Source organism: Topomyia yanbarensis, chromosome 3 (genome assembly GCF_030247195.1).
Source record: "Topomyia yanbarensis strain Yona2022 chromosome 3, ASM3024719v1, whole genome shotgun sequence".
In the NCBI taxonomy this organism is placed as follows: domain Eukaryota; kingdom Metazoa; phylum Arthropoda; class Insecta; order Diptera; family Culicidae; genus Topomyia; species Topomyia yanbarensis.
The window spans coordinates 349,252,624-349,276,559 of record NC_080672.1 but is presented as its reverse complement, the minus strand read 5'-3'; the positions used below and the strand labels follow the sequence as shown (position 1 = coordinate 349,276,559).

The window sequence follows — 23,936 nt, the reverse complement described above, 5'->3', positions numbered from 1 at the left end:
TCGCTTGGTCCTTTAACTTAAAAACGTATTCTTCAAAGGATTCCCTATCTTCTTGTATCATCGCGCGAAGAAGATGCCGTTCAAACCTCTTATTGAGTTGAGGTGCAAAGTATTTATCTAATGAAGTTATTGCTGATTCGTATTTCAATACTCTTATTTCTCTATTTTCTTCCGAAATAGGGCATTGTACTTCCCATTTTGTATTTTTGTCGTAGAACTCTTGCAACTCAATACCACCTAAAACCAGCAACATATACTTTTCTTGATCATCGTCAATTTTGTTCGCACTGATAAAACGCTCTCTTCCACTTGATCCATTCATTTCTTGGATCGCTCACCACTCGAAATGAGGGCATAACCGCGGCATCTGCAATAAATAAAACATTCCTGTCATGAGTTTCACGGACCGTACATAGAACAAGCACGAAGCTGGTTACACAGGGAATCAATATGCAGTATCAATCATCTTCTGCACGAAGCTTGTTCTTATACAATCCATTTCCAAACACGAAGTTTTTTTTCATGTTACATATCATAAGCACGTAGCTTTCTTTAAGCTTTTTTCATAGCACGTAGCTTATTCAGGGACACACATCTTTCGATCTTTTTTTTCGTGATCAATGCTGATATCTAGTTTGTATGTACTCGTGTACATAAATTAACACCATCACTTGGACACGAATTTAGCCAGCCATCTTTAGCACGAAGCATTACAATTGCTCACCACCAGTACAATGCATAATATATTTCACCTCGTCTAGTATGAGAAACACCTCATTTGTTTGGTGCATTGACCGCGAAATTACATCCATTATACCTTATGCATCTCACAAACAAAAACAGTCGTAACAAAACTCTTTTTCGACATGCTCAAGCTATCCGCCATTTTGAACATCACAGTTTTTTTCACTCCATTTTCATTTTCTATGTTCCACATGGCTCGCGAAAATTTAACGCCATTTTGGTTATTTCTACTGCACAATTTTTTTTGTTCATCCTGTGTAACTCCTTTCCAATTCCCCTCTTTCGTACATTTCGCTATAAAACATCTTACCTATTTTCATCCTCGTCGCCATTGTAACAGTTTGCCTCCCTTGCCCTTTCGCAACAACTAAGCTCCGCAACGCGTTTCACGATCCGTTTCAGTTGCTCGACGATACTCAACTGACTCAATAACCGATCTTGCTCGTTGGTGTTAGTGTCGCTCTATTCAGACACCAGGCGTCATTTCACATCAACAGTCGAACAACCTCCGTTACTGAAAACGCATATCTCTCAATCGTTACAGTCACTAAGAATCCTTTCCGGCTGGGACTCGATTATGCGATGGTTTATAAGGCCTTACCGCAAAATTATAGTAATCGTAAAAAAATTGAAGTCTTCGAAGCACGCCCTTATGTTATGTATACGGTTTTTCACTGTAATGGCCGCGACATGTAGGAATATATTTGGGAACGCAAAAATTGACCAGTTTTATAGTTGATAATAATACAAAATATAGTCAGCTGAAAAGCAATATACGCAAATGGTGCTTTCGACATGGGTCTCGTCCACATAAACGATGTATTTAGTTAATTTAACCTTTGTGTTTTCATAACAACTATACATTAAGTCTTCGGGACTTATAAATACATTGTGCAGAGAACAATGACACAAAAAGTATTTATAACAATGACACTGGTTATATTTAAGATGCTCATATTTTAATTTTAACTTTATTTTAATAGTGATTCAGACTATTCCATTATCAGTTTTAAGATGACAAATATTGTTGGAGTGACCATGATCAAATTGTCATAAATACCAACATTATAGTTGAGCGGTAATCGATTTTTTGAGTATTGTTTACGATACAGAAGTTTAGTCTTACCGATCTCATGGTCATTCCTACTTTTTTGGCAAATAGTCAAAACAACCATAAAAGTCTGGTCATATATACTATAGATTTTTTCTCAGTGTACCCGCTATACACCCTACACACTTAAAATCCATTACCTACCATTATTTTCCACCAGCTTGTGATGTAGTTTTTGTGTCATGTGGCGTGTACGTACATGAGCCGTAGAAAAGTTTATTATTTTTGGGTAAATTTGGAATCCCTCTCTTTCGTTTTTCGTTGGAGGAAGTAGGATGCACAGATTTAAAATTACCTACTGCTACACTAAGAAACATTATGTGGTAACATTTACCATATGAGGCGGTTAATTCGATTTCATGAGTATAGTGGTTTTTAACCGACTATAGCATCAGCTCACTTTAACTATATCCATGTTCAAATTCACTATATTAAAGCTTTAAAGCATAATAGTACTATTGAACATTGTAAGCATGACCACTATAAGTGAGATGCTCAGTTTAACAATATGCATAGTTATCTTGACCTGGATCTGTTTATTGTAACTAAACCAGGAGAATGGAATGTTTCACCATGCATTACGCATAATAGTCAAATTGAACACTCTGTGGTATGAATGACCATTATGGAACGCTTGATATAACAATAAGCATAGTCATATTGACTAAGGTCTGTTTGCATTGACTAAAACATTGAGATTTTGACATTTCTGCCTATTTATTTCAAAAAGGGATATCGTTGTTGTTTTCAAAATGACGCGTGCCAATATAATTAGATGGATGATAAAGATTTAAGAAAGTTACAGCCAATGAAGCTTTTGGAAAGCGTCTCATAGTTTATTAATAACATACATAAATACATACATACATTTTTTATTAAAAATAATCGTTTCGACAACCAAATCGCCCTTGTATTTCCTGCCTTTACGGTTAACTAAAAACATCGAAAATTTTATGATTTTAAGGCGTCGTTATTAAATTAAATTGAAGTACTTACTGCATCTAGTAAAGCAAACACTGAATATTACATTCCGTTGCGGAACATAACCTTCTGTTTCGTAAGACTTAGAAATCGATTCTCTATGTCAGACCTTGGAACAGACCATTTGTAAGGCTAGCTCATTTTTACCCAGTAATTATTTTTCTGGCTGAGATTCGATCATACCCAAGTAACCATAAGCATTAAGCCATTGCACTATATTGGCTATACATTTGCACTAATGTTGCATTGAAACTCCATTACAGCATTAACAACGCAATAAAGCCCTTTATTAGCATCAATAATGCATAACTGCACAGCCGACATATAGCATTATAGCTTGCTCTATATGCGTATATAAAGCTGATATAACGCGTACATGCTTCAAGGATCTTTAAGGCATGTAAGCTTTACAAGTGCATTTAATGCCATTATAGAGCATATAAAAAGCTGATATAATGCTATTGTAATGCTGTGGGTTTATTTGTTATGCAACTCTTCTTGAAGATTATATTCGGCATATTTCATTCCAATCGAACATATGCAATATAGTCCAGGAAGCAAACGCAGCGCACTTACCGTGAAGGACGAGGCAAGGTACCTCAGTTCGAGACTTACTAAAGGTAATTTTCGTAAAACATTCTTATCATATCAGAACGAAAAACCATTATGGATATTCATTACAATCCATTAGAAGAAAGTCAATTACGGTTTTAAACAGAACATTTTATTTTAATTTTTTTTTCTTTTTGCTCATCATACCGAAAGGAAATATAAGAAATGGTTTTAAAATCATGGCGAACAATGACAACCAGCTGAAGCTTTTTTATAGCATTAGTAGTGCTAATATAAGGCTTTAAAATTTGACATTTGTGCGCTGGTGCTATATAATAGCATTAGTACTGCAGAAACGAGCTGTCAATCTCTGCACAGTAATAGCACTATATTTCGCCTTTTCTGGCATAATACCAGCATTATATAAGTATTTAGGGCTTCACAGCTCTATAAAACTGCATTATATGTGGATCTAAAGCAGATATTAGGCTACGATATAATGCTTATTGGTTACTTGGGAAGGCAACACCCAAAATGAAAAAAAAGTTATATGCTTTGGATGGTGTTTATGTCAAATAAAAATAACCCTGCGGGAAAACATGTATTCATTTTTTTCTGACAGGGCATCATTTGTCATGAAATTCGATATGTCAAATGCTTCTGATAGTGTCAAATCAAGACTGTCAACATATTTCTTTATTTTAAATTTAAATTTTATTTTCACGTTTCCTGAGTTGGAAAAAAAACAATCATAAAAATCAGCTTTATTAATGTACGTAATAAAAGAAGTTTTTTCTCATTTAATGACCCAATTTCGATGTTCCGTTCTGTTCGGATAGTTGTTACTTGGGTAAGTTTAAAAACGTGTAAACTAATTTTGGCCAAGAATTTGGTATAGTTACGCCACTGTGCGTTGTATTGAACGTTAACAGTTGTAATAAGTCTGGTCACCTTGGTCGCTAAGCTTATCGATCCAAACGTCAAATACGCCGACGACGTTTATCGCCACGTAATTTTGTGTGGTGTTTTCGATTGGTTCTAACCGGGAGGATAATAAATATTTTGTTGTCCCGATAATCGCTATTAATTCGCTTTCAAACAGCAAATCAATGTAAGTTAAATCATAGGCCATTATTTTTGGCTACTTGCCAAATTGACATAATTCTATAAACGCTGCTAAAACTGTGTATGTTCTCGTCAAACAGCACACAAACAATGGACTCGATGGTTCGCTACATCTCCCCGGTCAATCCGGCTGTGTTCCCCCACCTGGCCAGCGTACTACTACTAATTGGAACATTTTTTACTGCGTGGTTCTTTGTGTTCGAAGTATCACGCCCGAAAAATGGAGGAAAGGAAAGTGTCATCTTTAAAGAACTGCTGATTTCGCTATTTGCCTCTATCTTCCTTGGATTCGGTGTGCTGTTCTTGCTGTTATCGGTAGGAATTTATGTGTGAATCTCCTGCGAACCTGTCGGCACCCTTTGGTTACGCCGCAAATTACAACACACCTCTATCTCTGAATGTTTCGGACGCGTGAGTGGTCCAGTGTGTGTCGTTTCCAAAAAAAATAGGTGTACTCTGTCACGAAATGAGCTGTAAACAGTTTTCTAAGTGCTGAAGGTGTGTATCCATTCCTCAAGAGCCTGCAGGATTGTATGAGAATATTATTGATAAGATAAAATTCGAAAACTAGATTTTAATGTAATATTCTGGCCGATGTGAACATCCACAGCTAAGTGAATTTCGATAGAAGCATGATTGAGAAATCCAATTTCGTTTGGTTTTTGTGACATTTTTGTGTCTGTTTTTGTTAACAACGACAGCCTGCCATGTGCTTTAAATCAAGTCAAAGAAGCAGTGTTTTTCGATACTGGCGCGCGCTAACTGTCTAGTCCAACTTTCGATTGAATGTCCCCAAATCTGTCACTATGAAACTTTAATACAAATTCGGGCTAGCGAATTGTTTGACTTGACCTAAAAAGGTTGTGGGGCTTTCTACTCCCAACACTTATTTTCTTGTATCATCCGAATTTCACGTTGATGAAATAAGAGAAAAAAAAACCTTGTGTTCTGCGTAATATCACTGAAAAGAAAGAAAAAATAACCGCCGGAACCATCAATCCTATTCCATACTAATAACTATTATCAGTCTGCCTTCTCATCTCAGATTAGAGGTTAAAATACGTTCCGCAACCCACACGAAAGTGTCTCAGCTACATCAAGTGCTAATATGATATTGGCTACGTGCAGCAATTTGGCCTAGGCAGAAAGCTTCATTGTGAAGACTCTTGTACACATGGATGATGCGAAAAACAAAGTACGTCTGCATGACTTGGTCCCGCACACAAGATCTGAGTTTTTTGAAGGGATCAATTTGAAATACGGAAAAATGGAATCCGTTGTAAATGACACTTCTCACAGAGCACATCCATGTTCGAAAAAAATCAGCTAATAGGTTTGTTCCAGTACACGATCCCTGCTTTCAGTTGCTCTGGAGCTTGCTCCTTTTTAACGCGGCTTGCTACCAGAAGCAAAGAGATGAAAATATTGAAACCATTTGCCGCCTGTTTGCTCTGGAGTACTTTCAGTTTTTCCTATTACTGGATCAAACCTAACGAATATCAATTAAGGTTTAAGTAAACTCGGTAGTATGTAAAATGTACTAAGTTTCACGTTCGTTTTATTCATATAAAACCACCATTAAACTGTAAAAAGGAATACACTGCATTCATTCGATTTGTTAGGCTAAACAGCGAACATACCAAACCATTGTATGCCAATTAATATGCCAACACTTATTTAAAAGTGTTCGAATGTTATGAACGTGCATAAGCGAACAAGAAAACATCTTTAACGTCGTTGTCCCATTCTAATATATTCAACCAATCATTTTACATATTTTGGACTTTTCAAGACTTTACTTTGTAATATTAAAAATAACATTGATCATGTGTGATAATAATTCTCATGGGGGATAGATACGTCTAGAGCGTGCCAGCTTCTGATACCATGAGAGAGATTATTGGATTACAAGAATACTAACACAGTTTTTCTGTCCTGAAAAATCTCGCCTCCCCATTGCTTCCGCATCGCATCGCCTAGCTAAAATAAAAGCCGTCAAGTTTATTAGTGAAGGCAATAAGGACATTAATGGGCAGAAAGGCTGGCCTTCTGTCGGCACTTCTGCATCAGTGCACGCAGCATAAACTGTTTCCGCGAAAGTTGTCGCACATTTTTGAGAAACACCTCCAGATCAATCACTCCGCTGCGCAACGCTTCGCCCATAAAATAAACCGCATCCTCGATGGCAGCCTCCTCGGCGTACGCATTTAGCAGTCTGAAAGTGGCCATTTGTTACTCAATTTGCAGCCGCACATTAGCCAAAATATACTTACTGTTTATAAAGTGGAGCCGTTGTAGTTACCGCTTCGTCCACATCGATCCCGTCTACTTTCTCCAGGCTTTCAAGTGCTCTTTCCAATTCCTGATCTTTATCCTTTAACACCGCGATGCTTTTGGTCAGCTCTTGTTCATCGCGTTCCAGGCGTGAGATAATGTCGTTGATTTTCGATTGTCCTTCGTTCAGCTCCTGTTGAGTGCGTTTCAATGTTTGAATCTCTGCCTGGCACTGATGAACCTTCTCCTGGATACGTCGCTTCAGTTTATCCTCTACTGCACTGACCAACGACGCCTTTATGTGTTCCTCGGTGATGGTTCCCGTTCCTTGGGCTGACGGGTTCTGAAATATAAAAATCTTACTGTAAGCAACAAGAACGCCACGAAGGCCAAAATATCCGTTACATATCCAGCGTTATAACCGGCAGTAGCTGGCATTCCTGGAGGAATGTAAGGAGGAAAGTTTCCGATGGCACCCGGTTGACCGTAACCGCTGTAACCTCCGCCTGCTGCCGGGTATGGTGGATACTGCTGCTGCGCCGGATACGGACTGTAAGGACTTTGAGTGCTCGTTGGAGGTTGTGGCATAAATGACTCTAAAATTAGAACCCGTTATCCGACGTAATATTTTTAAAAAAATGTCCATCTTACGAGTAGGATAGGGTGTTGGTTTTGTCTTCGCTTGTTTCGGCATCGAGTACACTGGTGGAAACTCTCCGAAAGTGACAGTCATCACCTGGATGAGTCCAAGCAAATCCGATTGCAAGGGATTCCAGTCGTGTAGATATGGCAAATAAATCTTCCCGTTGTGATCAACATACATCGAAACCTTAATATGCATATCCGAAGTTGGTTTAACGTAGCAAATCGGAGCATACCGGGGGTGGGTGTCCAATAGCCAGATGCAAATGGGGATGTGATAGGTGTTACCTTTGTACCGCACAGGAATAGTTCCCTGCAGATTGAGCAATTGCTTCACGGATCCATCGTTGAATACTGCAAGCAGGTGATTTTTTTTTGTTTGTGGGTGAATATATGAATATCAATACTCTGACTCACCATAAGCATCGAGGTGATAAGCGAGAGCTTTATATTGTTTCAAACAATCGCTGACGTCTTTCTTGGTAGCCACAGGGTCCGTATACTGCAAGAGGGGACCATTATTATTTAATCAATGTATCTAGAGAATGATTAGTCTACTTACTTTAGACAACATTCGTCCAATGTCCTCCATTTTTATCCTCTCTTTTACCAGAAAACGTGTTTAAATTAACTCAAAACATTCACTATTGTGGAATTTTACTTCAGCAATAATTTTTAAATATTCCTGTGCTGTTTTTTCATATCAGATGAATATGATTTTAACGCCAATGACAACTTGTGAAGAACAAAAGCTGTGTTTTTGACGACATACTTTTGACAGCTACAACAGTGTTGGCAACATTCTGCTGTTGTTCATCGATTGAACTGAAAAATCCAGCAGGGCTTCATGGATCGATCGGCCAATGCTCCCCAGTTAAGTTTAGCCGGAAAATATGCAGGAATGCTGGCTGGTTGTAGTTCGTAGAATTCTGGTTCATTTCCGGCTGAACTTTTTAGTGACCCTTTAAAACTAGAGCAATCTACCCTCTAAGAACGGTTGGTTTCAAAATCGTCCAATGAAGGACGTTCGTTGGACCAATTTGGACATCGTCCAAATATCCGTTCAACAAACGTCCATCGTTGGACCCGTGTTGAACGATTTTGAAACAATTTTTTGGACGTCTCAGTGGGTAGTTAGTGTGCACTGCAAATAATCTGCCCATTAAACTCAAGTGTTTAACACTTAATTTTGCCGCAACTGTCTTGACACTTAGAACTCATGTGTCAGGCACTTAATAACGCACTTCTTTGAGAACACATTAGTGCCAATAGATGACACACTTAAGTTTCATATGCGTGGCGTATTCAAATTAAGTGTACGACAAATTAATATTGTATGTAATTCTTATAGAATTCAATTTTGCTTCAACTTGAATATTACCCAAGTAACCATAAGCATTAAGCCATTGCAGTATATTGGCTACACATTTGCACTAATGTTGCATTGAAACTCCATTACAGCATTAACAACGCAATAAAGCTCTTTATTAGCATCAATAATGCATAACTGCACAGCCGACATATAGCATTATAGCTTGCTCTATATGCGTATATAAAGCTGATATAATGCGTACATGCTTCAAGGATCTTTAAAGCATGTAAGCTTTACAAGTGCATTTAATGCCATTATAGAGCATATAAAAAGCTGATATAATGCTATTGTAATGCTGTGGGTTTATTTGTTATGCAACTCTTCTTGAAGATTATATTCGGCATATTTCATTTCAATCGAACATATGCAATATAGTCCAGGAAGCAAAAGCAGCGCACTTACCGTGAAGGACGAGGCAAGTTACCTCAGTTCGAGACTTACTAAGGTAATTTTCGTAAACATTCATATCATGTGAGAACGAAAACCCATTAAGAATATTCATTACAATGCATTAGAACAGAGTCAATTACGGTTTTAAACAGAATATTTTATTTTAAAATTTTTCCTTTTTGCTCATCATACCCTAATAAAAAAAATATTATACACAAACATTAACCCATATAGTCCAACGATTCCACATATTGTTTGGATGATACCCTGAACAGGTCGTTAGGCTCTTGAATGATAAGATGTTTATTAGGGTACCGAAAGGAAACATAAGAAATGGTTTTAAAACCATGGCGGACAATGACAACCAACTGAAGCTTTTTAATAGCATTAGTAGTGCCAATATAAGGCTTTCAAATTTGACATTTGTGCGCTTTTGCTATATAATAGCATTAGTACTGCAGAAACGAGCTGTCAATCTCCGCACAGTAATAGCACTATATTTCGCCTTTTCTGGCATAATATCAGCATTAAATAAGTATTTAGGGGGGAGTGGGCGTAGCGTATTGGTAAATCGATTGCCTTGTACGCAGCGCACCTGGGTTCGAGTCCCGACCCCGCACATAGGGTTAGAAATTTTTCCTAAGAGATTTTTCTAACCCGAAGAGGCGAATGACCTTAAGGTTAAAACCTCTATAATCGAAAAAAAAAAGTATTTAGGGCTTCACGGCTTTATAGGACAGCTTTATATGTGGATCTAAAGCAGATATTAGGCTACCCCAAGTAACCAATAAGCATTATAACGTAGCCTAATATCTGCTTTAGATCCACATATAAAGCTGTCCTATAAAGCCGTGAAGCCCTAAATACTTATTTAATGCTGATATTATGCCAGAAAAGGCGAAATATAGTGCTATTACTGTGCGGAGATTGACAGCTCGTTTCTGCAGTACTAATGCTATTATATAGCAAAAGCGCACAAATGTCAAATTTGAAAGCCTTATATTGGCACTACTAATGCTATTAAAAAGCTTCAGTTGGTTGTCATTGTCCGCCATGGTTTTAAAACCATTTCTTATGTTTCCTTTCGGTACCCTAATAAACATCTTATCATTCAAGAGCCTAACGACCTGTTCAGGGTATCATCCAAACAATATGTGGAATCGTTGGACTATATGGGTTAATGTTTGTGTATAATATTTTTTTTATTAGGGTATGATGAGCAAAAAGGAAAAATTTTAAAATAAAATATTCTGTTTAAAACCGTAATTGACTCTGTTCTAATGCATTGTAATGAATATTCTTAATGGGTTTTCGTTCTCACATGATATGAATGTTTACGAAAATTACCTTAGTAAGTCTCGAACTGAGGTAACTTGCCTCGTCCTTCACGGTAAGTGCGCTGCTTTTGCTTCCTGGACTATATTGCATATGTTCGATTGAAATGAAATATGCCGAATATAATCTTCAAGAAGAGTTGCATAACAAATAAACCCACAGCATTACAATAGCATTATATCAGCTTTTTATATGCTCTATAATGGCATTAAATGCACTTGTAAAGCTTACATGCTTTAAAGATCCTTGAAGCATGTACGCATTATATCAGCTTTATATACGCATATAGAGCAAGCTATAATGCTATATGTCGGCTGTGCAGTTATGCATTATTGATGCTAATAAAGAGCTTTATTGCGTTGTTAATGCTGTAATGGAGTTTCAATGCAACATTAGTGCAAATGTGTAGCCAATATAGTGCAATGGCTTAATGCTTATGGTTACTTGGGACGTTATAATGCTTATTGGTTACTTGGGTATATCATTTCCTATAAAAGCCATGCGCTATCATAATAATTTTGAAATGGGAGAACATTTCTTTTTAAATGACAATAAATATTCTTTAGTTTGATTAATTTTTTTTTAATTTGAATATATCGTAGAACACAATACATTCTGCAAAATAAGTAATAAATAAATTAATAATATATTTTTCTTACATATAAAAAATGAATTACCTTAGCCCCTTACGCGGCTCATCTTCTAAATGATATAAATCATTTATCTGCTAAAACACGATTGACCATCAATTTCATTACCAGCAAAAATAAGCTAATATATTAATTATGTTTGCATTTTCAAGTATTAACTTACCATCCAAAACCTTCTAAATTTGCCATGCATTCATGTTTTTGCGCCGATGTTGTGGAAAGTGGACTTGTACTGAAGCGTTTTAACACTTAATGTTGTCGAAACATGGTTTACATGGACATTTACGATTTAATAAGCTTACACTTTAAATTTAAATGCGATAACAGTCGACCATCTCATTGGGTGACACACTTATATTTTAAGCGTTATTTTATTGAAGAACAAAAGGGAAATTCTTAAGTTTTCAGTGCGGTTTGAAACATAAATCTTATGTGTCAAATCTTTTCGAAAAAAGTTTACATTATTCACAGTTATGCGCAAAACATTTATGTTTCAATACGCTAACCTTTAAATTTTAATTGCGACGACTTTTAATGTTGCCGCAATTGTCAAAAACTTGAATTTTACGGGCAAAACATATATAGTTTAATACGCTGACACTTTAAATTTAAAAGTGATAACAGTCGATCGTGTCATCGGGTGGAACGCTGAAGTTTTAAGTGTATTTTTATTAAAGGGCAAATGGAAAGTTCTTGACTTCTCGGTGTGGTTGAAAACATAAAACTTATGTGTCGAATCTCTTCGATAAAAAGTGTAGATTATTTGCAGTGTGATCAAGAGGCCACGACGTATCCGAACGAACATGAAATTTGACGTATTCACAATAGAAATACGTCACGTCTGCTCGTTTGGATACGTCAAACGCGTCTTGGCCGCACTCTAACTAGAGTGCTCTATTCAAAACTACACGAAAAATAATCTGACAGTACAACCCGGATAGAATTTTACAATAGCATTTACCCTACAAACAATCATAAAACAATAAATATTATAGTTATTACTGTTGCAACATTGTTCGATGCCAAGTTCTCACAGTTGATTTACAATAAAATATCATGTAACAATAAATTTCACTGTTCAGCAAAAAACTGATACAGTGCATTCACATTAAATTTTACTGTTCTCGAGAAAAAAATGTATGAAGGAAAATTGATTTTCTTAATGTTAAGATACATAACCACCCCCCAGATTATTGTTTTTGTATTGTAGCATAACACTAAAACTTACTGTAAATTATTGTAAAATTACTGTACTGTCACAGTGAAAATCATGGTTTTGTTACTGTACATTTCTATTCGGGAATCCATTTAAAGTACATATTAACAATAATTAAAATAATGTGTGTATTTTAAGTATGAATATGCTGTACTTGAAATCTTTTTTGTACTTAAATTACAATTAATTTAACACGTACATTTTAAATGTTGGCGTTAATGTATTTTGTGGTATTTAAAGTAACTAATTAAGTACGACTTTTCGCACTGCGTCGTATTCATGATTTAGTGCTTGCCCCTCGGGAAAAACGATCTTCAACATGAATTGAAGAAAATTTGTTCATCCTAGCATACCTGCCACAACGTCGATACACTTTGAATTTTTCGTATTGTTGTATTATCGGCGGACTACCACGCTAACCTTTATACAGATGCCGCTAGGATAACAATGTATTTTAATTTATACTACTAGGACAACATCTGTCGCATTTTTTGTTGGTGGTTGATCAACTATTAGCTTAGTAAATAGAATCGACAAATACTATTAAAATTTCACCAAGCAATAAGTGAAGATGAATTCATCGGTGAAAAGACAATTTACGATCATCTGATTTGTTTTGCTGGATATAGGTTTCAAGTTTACACGGATGAAACTAACTAAACTAAATCAATTATGGAATTATCGTTTCGACTGCGTCTTATTAGAATCCGACACTAAGGGGTTTGCTCAGAAATGTACATAGTGATTTCTGTACTTGGTTCAGTTGCATTCTTCGAAGTGCAACTATATTTGGCAATAATTTTTTTTGTAAAAATTTTATTGTCCAAATTTTGTATCCGTCTACAGTACGCTCATCTGGTGGTATACTTGTCATGTAGCATAACATCTGGGAGAAGTTCTTCAATATAAGCTGACGTTTACGTCTTGATTGGTGTTTTAGAACCGGGTAGATTCAATCCTCTGGCTGTAGTTGGCTCAGCCTTCGATCCATCGCTAGGAAGGTGTTCCGCTGGATTCGTGTTGTGCTCCAGAAAGCTCCAGAGAAAAGGTAAGTCCGAGGCCATTTGCATCATGCGGTTCGTTAGCAAATCCTTGGCTTGGATGGGTGGTAAATGCAAATTTAAACCACCTCTGTTCGTAAGAAGTATCAAAGTTTCGAATGCAATCCGAGTCCATCTTTTCTCATACCACAGAAATGTGCCGATTCGTGAAATAAACTTTCCACTGTGTTTGTTGGGGACGGTGATCACTGATGTTGTGTACCATATTTTCGACGTTATGTATGTATTAATCAAGAGAACTTTCTGTACGAGATTCAAATTTCTTATGCTGTTCATCCACATACACGTTTGGAATCCTCGTAAAACTGCAACCCAATTTTGATCAACCATTGCGGAAAAATATTCCGCAAAGTGTGTTACGAGGATTTTCATTGTATTCACTATCTGCAGCCACTCATTTTCTGGTGTCAAGTTGATTAAACTAATTTTTATGGCGTTAGTTTTCTGGGTGTTCAGTCTTGCCCCCGAGACAACTGCAAATGCTTCAGATGTTTATAACAGTTCGTAACTGGATATCACTGTCGATAAACATAGAGATATCATCAGCGTAGGCATTCAAGACAGCATGTGGACATTCTCTTTGCAGTTTATCAAGCAGTGGTTGCAGATAGAGTACAAACAACAGCATTGATAATGGATCTCCTGGTCGTACAGATGTTTCTATTTTTATTACGTTTGCTATTAATTAGCACCCTTGGGAAGCTATTGTTCGTACAGTAAATTAGCAGGTTGATCAACTTGGGATTAAAATTCATTTTTCTCATCGTACTTGTCAGGAAGCTGTACTCTACCCTATCAAAGACATGGTCGAAGTCAAAAGCAAACAGTAATCCGTTTCTATGGTTCGCTTTTAGCTCACAAATGCGGTCCAGTATACGAGCAGTGGCTTCGAATATGTTACGCTTTCCATTGGAGCATTTTTGATGTTTGGATAGCATCAATGGAAGCAAGGGGTCAACCCTGCTTTTTATTATTCTAGCGAATATTTTGTAATCAACATTCAGGAGCGATATCGGTCTGAATGCCTTAACGCTATTATCACCCTTCTTCTTTCTAACAAGAACAAGCACGCTGTCAAAAAAATTCTTAGGGAGCATTAGAGGACGTTGCTTCATTTATGACAAAAGTGAACTCTCTCTCGATTACTTGCCATACCTTTAGATCAAACTCCTTTGGTAAACCATCATTGCCGGGAGATTTTCGTGAGCTGCTCAATTTAATTACTTCTAGAACCTCATCGGAAGATATTTCGATCATTCATCGTTGATTGGCCTCATTTTCGCGCGGGATGCAATGTGCTGGATTGAAGTCGTCGCTCTCGACCGGATGGGTGGAAGAGTACAATCTAACAAAATATTCTTGCACACTCTGCTGTATCGTATTTGGCTCTCGTATTGTGTCAACTCCATCCTGCCAACGTTGATCCTGCATTGACGTTTCGGTGCGACTGGTTTTCTGGTTCGCTATATGAAAAATTGATGTGTTTTCTCCAGCTATATAGATTTCGATCCAGCATCGTGTGCGATGTGCATAGCTGCATTGGAGAGAGAGAGCATCCTTCCCTTTATGTGATTTATTGTTTGCAGCTGGTGAGGATCGCCATAACAACGATCATAGGCTGAACGAAACATGCCATAGTATAGTTCTATTGTATCATGGAATGAGCGCTGGATCATCAACCAAGCTTGGATGCATACGCCATATTCCACGACCAGGTGGATTTCCAAATGTTGGAAGAACAGTGCGGATTATGTATGCTTTGTGATCCGAGAAGGCTGTAGCAACAAAATTTGCGGTTCGAATCCAGCCTCGCATATTTGGCGTGACGAGATCTCTATCTATCCTAGAGGCAGACCCGGACCTAATAAATGAAAATTCGACGTGTTGGCGGTTTAGGACCTCCTAGCTATCGTCTACACCTGAAGCGGTCATGAATCGTTTGAGCATTGGGCTGTGTGCGTTTGAACCAGTAGCATCTTTCTGGTTTACAACTGAATTGAAGTCACCATCAATGATAGCTCGGTTCGTGGAGTTGTAGAAGTAGTATGGTAGCACGTAGTTGTAGAAGTTTTCCCACGCGTTTCGATTTTGCGTTCTCGATGGTGCGTAAACGTGGATGAGTGTGACGTTATTGATCCGTGCGCAGATTAATGTCGAGTCAATGCTTCTATCAACATGCATGAGGGATAGAAAACTTCGTGCTGCAATCGCTGTTCCTCTTTTATGCTCGTCTACATTATACTCAATGTTAAAGCCTGGTATGTTGAGATTTGTTGTTGCCACTTCCTGCAGGAGGATAACATCTAGTTCGGCGGACCGGATAAAGGTATTCAGGGCATCGAGTTTTGTCCCGTTTGTCACTGCGTTCATGTTGATTGTAGCAATCTTGTAGCTCCTCATATCAGCCATTTCGATCGTGGGAAAACTGTTCGTTGACATGTTGACACCGCCAGCTGAATGTTGTCACGGCTGTGGCTGGAGCAGGGAGACCAACATAACTGCTTGTGTAGACGTCAGTAGCAACAATAGCTGTGAATAGTGGAATCTTGCTGAGGATGGCAGTATCATATTTTGCTTCGAGGGACATATAATGTCCAAAATGCTTACCGAGGAAGCTGTAACCGCTGCTGGCAGATTCATTCCACCACAGCCGGCGAGCGCTGGCATCTTATTGTTACACCGACAGAACGACCTGATGGTTGCTAAGGCTGCAACGGTATATAGTTTTTGGCATTTTTTGTTGATTTGCAATCGGCACGAGTAGTTCTTTGGCGCAGTGGAGGCGACGTGAGCTGGGAGGGTGAAAGGTCGTTGGTGAAAGCATCGAAGCGAAAAATACTGCTTGTATATACAGTTTGTTGCTGCGGTGTTGAAACAAGTAGCTGGTCAAAATTTCACGGACGGCGAACAGTTTAAAGCCGAATTTACACCTATCCGATCCGTTTCAGTTCCGTGCACGGACGCCAATATTCTTTCATACAAACCAAATGCAAGCGTTCACACTTCTCCGGCACGGCGCCGTCAGGGACAAGTGTGAATGCTTGCATTTGAAGTGCATGAAAGAATATTGGCGTCCGTGCACGGAACTGAACCGGCACTGAAACAGATCGGATAGGTGTAAATTCGGCTTAATGATGTTATTATTGCACCAACGACTCGTGTAGTAGATGAATGCAACTGTATGAAGGAAACATTAAATTTTGGTTTTGTTTTTATTTCGCCTATGAGACGAGTAGCACCAAGTCGCAGCGACAGCGAAAAAAACTGGTAGCATTGGAAACTTGCTGAGGATGGCAGTATCGAACAATGCTTCGCAGGACATATACTGCCCAGAATGCTTACCGGGGCAGCCAAAAAAGCTGATTGCAGATTCAGTTTGTTGTGGCAGTGGCGAAACGGGTAGCAGGTCACTTTATCATCTCGGATGGTGAGTGTTTTGTACGCCGACAGAATAGGTTGGTGGGTATAGCAGCTTTATCAGAAGATTGTTTTGTGATGTTTTTCTTTCGCTGACGTGGTGAGTGGTGGCGGGACGTAGTAGCAGTGACGGCAGCTGAGGATAGTCGAAATTCGCTGAAGGCGGCAGTATCATATTTTACTTCGGCGGGACATATACTGCCCAAAAAACTTACCGAGGAAAATGTTATGTTGTGTTGATACTTTCGGTTGTTGATAGCTATAGACGAACTGTTCAATGTAACAGTAGTGAGAGGGCTTGACGGTGGCATATTGTTAGTTGAATGATGTATTTGGTTGCAGCTGGGTGCTGCGGCAGCGACGCAAAATGAGAAGAAGCCAGTATATATGTTTTTGATCTGACTAGAATGATTCAGGCTAGATGGCCTTTTCATTGCTTATTTCGTGAAATTGAACGTGTGTGACGTGGATGTTGCTTTTGCCTTGTGACACTTTTTTTGCGTTATTTTTTCTGTCATTTTCAAGAGATGATGCTGGTCTTTTTGTGTTTACTGTAATGGTCCTGGTTTTGTCTATGATAGAATCATCATCTTTTGCGAAGCCAGCAAATGGGCTAGTAAGGCTAATGGTGTTAACATCCGTTGTAGCTTGGGAGGTTCTGATTGTTATTGTTTGTTGCTGGCCTCTGCTCTCGAATGTGTTTTGGGATGACTCTACCACTAGGGGCAGATCACTTGTGATGCATTTTTAAAAATCAGCGAAATTAAATGCATTTATTTCCATCAAAATAGAAATTCATAATGTATTTTGTGTTGCGTGCAATGTTTTTGCGTTGCCTGCAATGTGGGTTGCGTTGCGTGTAAGACGTCAAAACCCTACAGAAAAACTAGCCCTACATTTAACAAAACGTCGAACAAAGTGGGTCAGCGTAGGACGTTTGTTAAACAAACTTTTCTGCGAGGGAGTGCCAAGCTGATGCAGAAATGGAAATTAAATGCATTTTTTCTAATTTGATGCAAATTTGTTATACATTCTTAGTGATCTGCCCCTAGCTCTACCACCATTGTAGAATCACTTCCAGCCAGCGATGTATTTCATCCATGGTGCTGTGTTCCCTTTTTTAATTGTGCTAGCGTTTTTAGGCTGGCGAAATATCTGCTGTGAAGTTGTGTTACCATCACATACGACGGTATCGGTTTTATGAGTTTCATGCGCATTGTTCTCACTCCATTGGGGACTCCAGGAAAAGTCATTCCAGACTTCATCACGGATTGAGATGGATTCCCCATACTCACGCATCCTGTATGCTAGTTGTCCATTACTTGTGCTCGGGCGAAGATCATGAACTCTAACCTCAACAGACCCATCTTCCATTGACAGTGGGATGCTGTAGGATTTTCCGTCGTGATCAAGCTGGTGTTTCATGTTGTGTTCTTGTACTATATCCTGGGCTGTTTGGGTCGAGTCGGTGCCCACGAAGACACGTCCATTGCTGACTTGCAGGTGCTGTAGCTGGGTCGCTTCGATAGCTAGATTTTTCGTAATGAATTCTGCTATTGCGGGAAAGTTTAGTTTTGTCGGTATAACTCTGAAGTTGATGACAAATGTTTTGTCAAGCGATGATGCCATTTTGGCAGCAGCTGGTTCCGTCTATCGCTAGGGGAAGATCACTCTAAGAATGTATAACAAATTTGCATCAAATCGAAAAAAAATGCATTTAATTTCCATTTGTGCATCAGCTTTGCACTGCCTCGCAGAAAAGTTTGTTTAACAAACGTCCTACGTTGATCCACTTTGTTCGAGGTTTTGGTAAATGTAGGGCTAGTTTTTCTGTAGAGTTTTGACGTCCTACACGCAACGCAAACAACATTGCACGCAACTCAAAAACATTGCACGCAACGCAAAATACATTATGAATTTCTATCTTGATGGAAATAAATGCATTTAATTTCGTTGATTTTTAAAAATGCATCACAAGTGATCTGCCCCTAGGTCCGGGAATTTCGTAAAAAAATCAATCCAGATACTATTGTGAAAACACGTGTGCTCACTACAACAGTTTGCTGTCAACTATCCATCGAAAACATGTAAAATGAGTCTGCTATTAATGGTCGCCTGGTGCCTTCACATTTTCCGCAGGGTCTAGTAGAGAAAAAAGAGAATCTTGAAGGACATTACTAAAAATTGCATTCCAATTTCTCACCGTGTATGTTTCATCGATTTTTTTAGTATATGCAAATCCCCCCCTTTTGAAAATTTATAATAGATTTTTTGACAGTAGATTTGACATTTAAATTGTTCCACCTTTCGAATTGAAAGTCTTGCTTTGGGATCGATTTTATTCCGAATCTCGTTCGTTCGTATTCGCGACTGCATGCGTTTTCAATGCGAAGTGCGTTGAAATTTATTCTCCGACGTTAAATCGAATTTTTTAGAATAGAAATTCAAATGCAAGCTTCAGCGAACTGTTTGATATAAAAAAAATTAAGGACTTTAAATAATTACAGAAGGCGCAATACAGAAACCGATCTAGTAATCGCGACAGATTTCATATTTTCTACAAAGCCAGTGTTAGCATTTTTGTGAATGGATTCCGACCCAGAAGTCGTGCTAGTGGATAAAGTGGACGAAGACGAACTTTCGATAGATAAGGACAGCGGAATGGAGTCGGCTGGGAATAGCAAGGACGATACACCGGAGCGTAAACAGGCAACGGTAAGTTGGAATAATTGTATGCTTTTCATTTGGTTTGAAGTTTTAGTGAATAATTACGAATGTGGCTTATGATTGTGAGATCGATTGAATGTAGCTGAGTGAGTTCTTATCAAATTCGGTATTTTTAGTTATGCAACAAGAATAACCATGAGTAATTATTATTTCAGCTTGACGAGTTGCCTCGGGAGGAGCTTCCGAAACCGGCAGCGGTTCCGATTTCAGCTACAAAGTCTCAACCGGCAGCTAAAACTACACCAGCCGCCATCAAGAGCAAGGATGATGATTACGATGACGTAAGTAGTGCTTTCGCATTCTAGCATCTGCAAAGCCTAGCGTTGCAACGAGATTATGAATGGAAGAATAAAATTGAATTGTAGTTTTGGATAGAGGAACCTTCGAAATGTGTAGCACTGTTCCAATCTAACTAACAAAAGCATTGCTGATTTTGTTTTCGATTTAAGTTGCTCTAATATTCACAAAATACAAATAAAACGACAGCTTCGAGCGAACCTAAAGGAGCTCAGACCAAAAAACGAGTTCAGGTTATTCCAACTGAAACCAGATCTTGCCAAAACAATGTCTGAGTTATGATTGCATTAATTTTCTATGAGTTTATGATCCCATCATATTTTAAAATTTATTAATTCATAAAAAGCTATCTAATGTTTAATATACTGTTTTTAAGGAACCCGACGAGACATTGGCCGAGCGGTTGTGGGGTCTTACCGAAATGTTTCCCCAAGGGGTGCGAACTGTCGGCGGCACGGTATCAGACCTATCCGTTGCCAGCATAAAAGCGTTGTACAAGTTCACCTGCAACGCATCGTGGATATTCTTTACCAGCTCTATGATTCTGTTCGCACCGGTCGTATTCGAGGTGGAACGGGCGCAGATGGAAGAGATGCAAAAGACACAGCAGAAGCAGGTTCTTCTCGGTCCCGGATCGGCTGTTGGTGCCGGCGCGGGTGGAATGCCCGCAATGCCCCCGATGGCTGCACGATAATCATATCCAGTGCAGAATTTAAGTAAGGAACTCTTGAAGAATAGTTTGTTTGCTAGTTTCAAATCTTCAAGTAACGACAAGCTACTTCAGACTGTCAGAAGCGAGAAATGTGTTGGCAGGCTCAATGAGCTTTTGCTGTAGTTCTTAAGCGGGCCTTACACGTTCAATATTTTTGTCAATACCAGACAGTATTGACAAAAGTATTGTACGTGTAATCGAAAAACTTGTATTGACGATGTGGATTTCAAATGGTATTGAAATATTGTAACAATATCGTCAATACGCGTATTGACAAAAATATTGAACGTGTAAGGGCCGCTTTAGAGAGAACAATGCCTAGAGTTTTGTTCTTGCAATTATTTGAATAAATAAATAGAAGCTGTCGGATGACTGTTACTAGTAATCTTATCCTAAATAAACTGTGAAAAGAAATAAATGGTAAATAAATTCTGAGAAATTCCTGTGTAGTAAATGGGTTAACATTTTCGACAAGCGGTTCATTTTATTATTTCGATATAACATAAAACTCAACGACAAAACGAAAGATCCAATATTAATAATGATCATGCTTAAAAAAGCTCTACTTGTGCTCATCGTTACGATGTGCCCAATCATGCTAGTCGATAGTTACGGAAGTTTTTGTAATGCTGCATAATCGACAGCATGAAACCCTCGGTGCTTATGATTTCGATATCTGGAAAGCGTTCTCGCAGCTTTGGCCATGTATCCTTATCCTTCTGGTCCGAAACGGCTAGCACCTTGTCCGTATGCTTTGGTTGCTGCACGGGAAATTTAATAACGCGGCCGCCAGCGCTAGCCACAATCACTGTAGAAACAAACGAAAGAAATACTTGTAACTGCAACTTACTCAACAGCAAACTGAAGCTCAATCTTACACTGCACTTCCTCCGGAGGCGGCATGGTGTTGGTCGTAACAATCACTGAGTAATCTTGAAAAATTCTCGTTTCCTGAGCCATCGTTAACGATTTCTTTAAATTAAACTTGAATCGTCGCTCCATCTCGAGGTCCTCTAAAATGTAATTCCATGGATCGACGAACTCGCGTTTGATTGCCACCTGCTCTAGGTAGGTCTGACCGACAATAGGAATGCCCTTGGCAATGGCACAGAGGAATTTGTACGTTCGATAAACCCGATCCGATACGAGAATCGACGCCAGCTCTGGCATATCCACGATGTGACCGCCTGAAGCATAGGAAATTGATAAGTGGAAAGTATACTTTTTTCGCAAAGACCGAATGGATATGAATATCTACGGGTTAGTTGAAATCATGTTAAAAAGCATGTAAAGAAAGTGTAACTTACCTGTATCTATACTTACCTTCAGCTGGTAGAACTGTTTCGTTTCGACCTGGGCATTTGTATATCAGACTATAGCAATGTTATTTTTCTAACCTTTACGCGTTCATAAAATGCATCGTTCTCGTCGTCGAGGTTGTCAATATAGGTATCATGTTTTAAAGCCGGCGTCGGCGGTAAAACATGATGATGAGTTATGTTACCATAGACCATGCGGTAGACTTGGGTGCAACGCCCAACTCCTACTTAGCAGAAGGCAAAGAATTCTTCACATTTCCTTTCGATCATGTCCATATGAGCCTACCTAGTCCTAGTTTTCCGTTCTAAGTTTATAACTGATTCGCTCTAGAATACCTATCCGTCTTTCAATTTCATTGCTTTCGTTTCTCTTAGTCTCAAATTTGCCGAAAATAGCCAACAAAATCGATACAGTAAAATAAACATCTGTGAGCAGTCATAGTAGAGCATAGCATAGCATGAACACCTGCACAAATCGTAGGGTGGAGTTGCAGAATTGAGCATATCTCTATTGTCATATCAGTTTTCGCCACGATCTGCAATGGCGTAGATCCGCTTATTTCCACACACCTGGTTCTTACAAGCTTTTTTATTTTGATAATAGTCCGATCATCTACTTATTGAAAACGCTCGGAACCGAAATAGTTTTCATAGATGATGGAGATAACAAAAGGCGTATCGAATGTATATAAACCTATATTGGAAGCTTTTTTAGCGTGCTGATAGGACTGTACTGCCCATAATCGCAAGTCAGTCCCATGTTCTATGGGATTCCATATCTACATGGGACTGACTTGCGATTATAGGCAGTGTAGCTTATAGCTTAGGGGATCTCGATCCGTCCCGCGAGACAAAAGTTGCAAAATCGAACGAATTAGCAACTGTCTGCCAAGTAAACACTGGTCCTCGGGAGGAGGACTAAATTTTGCGCCTGTTTGTCTCGAAGTGTGTAACGTCAAGTCCTCTATTTTGTCCAGTCCAATGCATCAAGCTTCTAACAACGCGTGTTTAATCGTCAGTGATGCAATTAAAACTTCGCATTGATTCCGCTTTTGTCTTGTTTCTGATCTCCTCTTGGGTCCCCTAGGTCTGAAACGGATCAATCGACTATTAAATAAATCAGAGCGCGCTGATAATCGCAATGTCCACGAATACTAATTTCCCTATATTCTGCCAGTTATTATTCCTGATCTAGTGTGTACCAATGATTATTTTGTTTGAAAATCAAATACAGTTTAAGATTTTAATAGTTAGAACTAAGTCATAGAGAACAGACATCCAGATTCGAACAAACAAATTTATAACGCTTGTTTTGTCATTTGAACAAGTATTTGTTATAGCATTGCGACCACCATACTGGCATATCCCATAATTAGAATGATCACTTGGATATCAATTCAGGAACACTCACGCACTAAACGTCATGACAGAACCACCTCTCGTTTACCTTTGGATGTGCCTTTTACTCAACTTTTACGCTTGAGATGGATGTCTGTTCTCTGTGCCGAAATTGATGCTGCTTCTCAGTTTTGCACGACCCAGAGGGAACTTGGTCTTGATCCCACTGCTCTGTCATCGATGTTACGTGATATTCGTTATGGAATATTGTTTGTTTGGGGTCCATTCATAAACAATGTGTCGCAGAAAAAAGTCTAAAATTGTTGTTGGCTTTAATAACCCCGCTCCACTAGTACGTTTCAAATAATTACTTTTTCTCTCGTTAATTCATGGATTTTCCCCAACTGTCAATACGGGACATCATTTATGAACGGCCATTGGTAATATCTTTAGAGCAGACAATCCAATGAAAAATAGGATTCATAGGATTTTTGTGCGTTTTTAGCACCTTGTGTCACATCTTTATGTTTGTTATACATACTAAGAATACCAAATCATGTGATGTAATGGCCGGAAGATTAGAGAAGCAATCTCCCCCCCCTTCCCCCTATAAACCTATATTGGATGTTATATCAATGCTAATAAAATTACCAATGCATACGCAGCTCTTCTG

The 23,936-nt window shown here is 38.6% G+C and overlaps 4 protein-coding genes across 4 annotated transcripts in view; 2 read left to right on the top strand and 2 right to left on the bottom strand.

The window, feature by feature from the left end:
- Positions 1–4,363: 4,363 nt before the first annotated feature.
- LOC131689980 (transmembrane protein 258) lies at positions 4,364–5,116 on the top strand. The gene is made up of 2 exons (XM_058975405.1): positions 4,364–4,499; positions 4,594–5,116. Exon 2 carries the CDS (start codon positions 4,604–4,606, stop codon positions 4,844–4,846), a length of 243 nt encoding a protein of 80 aa, XP_058831388.1. The 5' UTR covers positions 4,364–4,499; positions 4,594–4,603; the 3' UTR covers positions 4,847–5,116.
- A 1,131-nt stretch (positions 5,117–6,247) lies between these two features.
- LOC131691706 (tumor susceptibility gene 101 protein) lies at positions 6,248–8,194 on the bottom strand. Its single transcript, XM_058978314.1, has 6 exons — positions 7,992–8,194; positions 7,847–7,931; positions 7,439–7,783; positions 7,193–7,383; positions 6,787–7,130; positions 6,248–6,728 (listed from the first exon to the last, which is right to left on the bottom strand). Exons 1-6 carry the CDS (start codon positions 8,019–8,021, stop codon positions 6,539–6,541), a joined length of 1,185 nt encoding a protein of 394 aa, XP_058834297.1. The 5' UTR covers positions 8,022–8,194; the 3' UTR covers positions 6,248–6,538.
- Positions 8,195–19,201: 11,007 nt separating this feature from the next.
- On the top strand, positions 19,202–21,024 carry LOC131691740 (mitochondrial import receptor subunit TOM22 homolog). Its single transcript, XM_058978364.1, has 3 exons — positions 19,202–19,585; positions 19,753–19,878; positions 20,271–21,024. Exons 1-3 carry the CDS (start codon positions 19,457–19,459, stop codon positions 20,586–20,588), a joined length of 573 nt encoding a protein of 190 aa, XP_058834347.1. The 5' UTR covers positions 19,202–19,456; the 3' UTR covers positions 20,589–21,024.
- A 35-nt stretch (positions 21,025–21,059) lies between these two features.
- LOC131688518 (mediator of DNA damage checkpoint protein 1-like) overlaps positions 21,060–23,936 on the bottom strand; it is a 32,271-nt gene continuing 29,394 nt past the window's right edge. Inside the window, exons 7-8 of the mRNA XM_058972817.1 lie at positions 21,485–21,793; positions 21,060–21,414 (exon numbers count right to left, since the gene is read on the bottom strand). Of these exons, the coding sequence (XP_058828800.1) occupies positions 21,200–21,414; positions 21,485–21,793 (524 nt within the window). The 3' untranslated portion in view covers positions 21,060–21,199. The remainder of the gene's footprint in view (positions 21,415–21,484; positions 21,794–23,936) is intronic.

What these genes read in the sequence shown, in the direction of transcription:
- LOC131689980 (XM_058975405.1), top strand. Translation starts at nt 4,604, where the DNA reads ATGGACTCGATGGTTCGCTACATCTCCCCGGTCAATCCGGCTGTGTTC.
- LOC131691706 (XM_058978314.1), bottom strand. Translation starts at nt 8,021, where the DNA reads ATGGAGGACATTGGACGAATGTTGTCTAAA. An exon ending in ACCAACACCCTATCCTACTC is followed by an intron (nt 7,384 to 7,438) that starts GTAAGATGGACA and finishes TTCTAATTTTAG; the next exon opens with AGTCATTTATGCCACAACCT. An exon ending in CCGGTTATAACGCTGGATAT is followed by an intron (nt 7,131 to 7,192) that starts GTAACGGATATT and finishes TTTATATTTCAG; the next exon opens with AACCCGTCAGCCCAAGGAAC.
- LOC131691740 (XM_058978364.1), top strand. Translation starts at nt 19,457, where the DNA reads ATGGATTCCGACCCAGAAGTCGTGCTAGTGGATAAAGTGGACGAAGAC. An exon ending in CGGAGCGTAAACAGGCAACG is followed by an intron (nt 19,586 to 19,752) that starts GTAAGTTGGAAT and finishes TTATTATTTCAG; the next exon opens with CTTGACGAGTTGCCTCGGGA. An exon ending in AGGATGATGATTACGATGAC is followed by an intron (nt 19,879 to 20,270) that starts GTAAGTAGTGCT and finishes ACTGTTTTTAAG; the next exon opens with GAACCCGACGAGACATTGGC.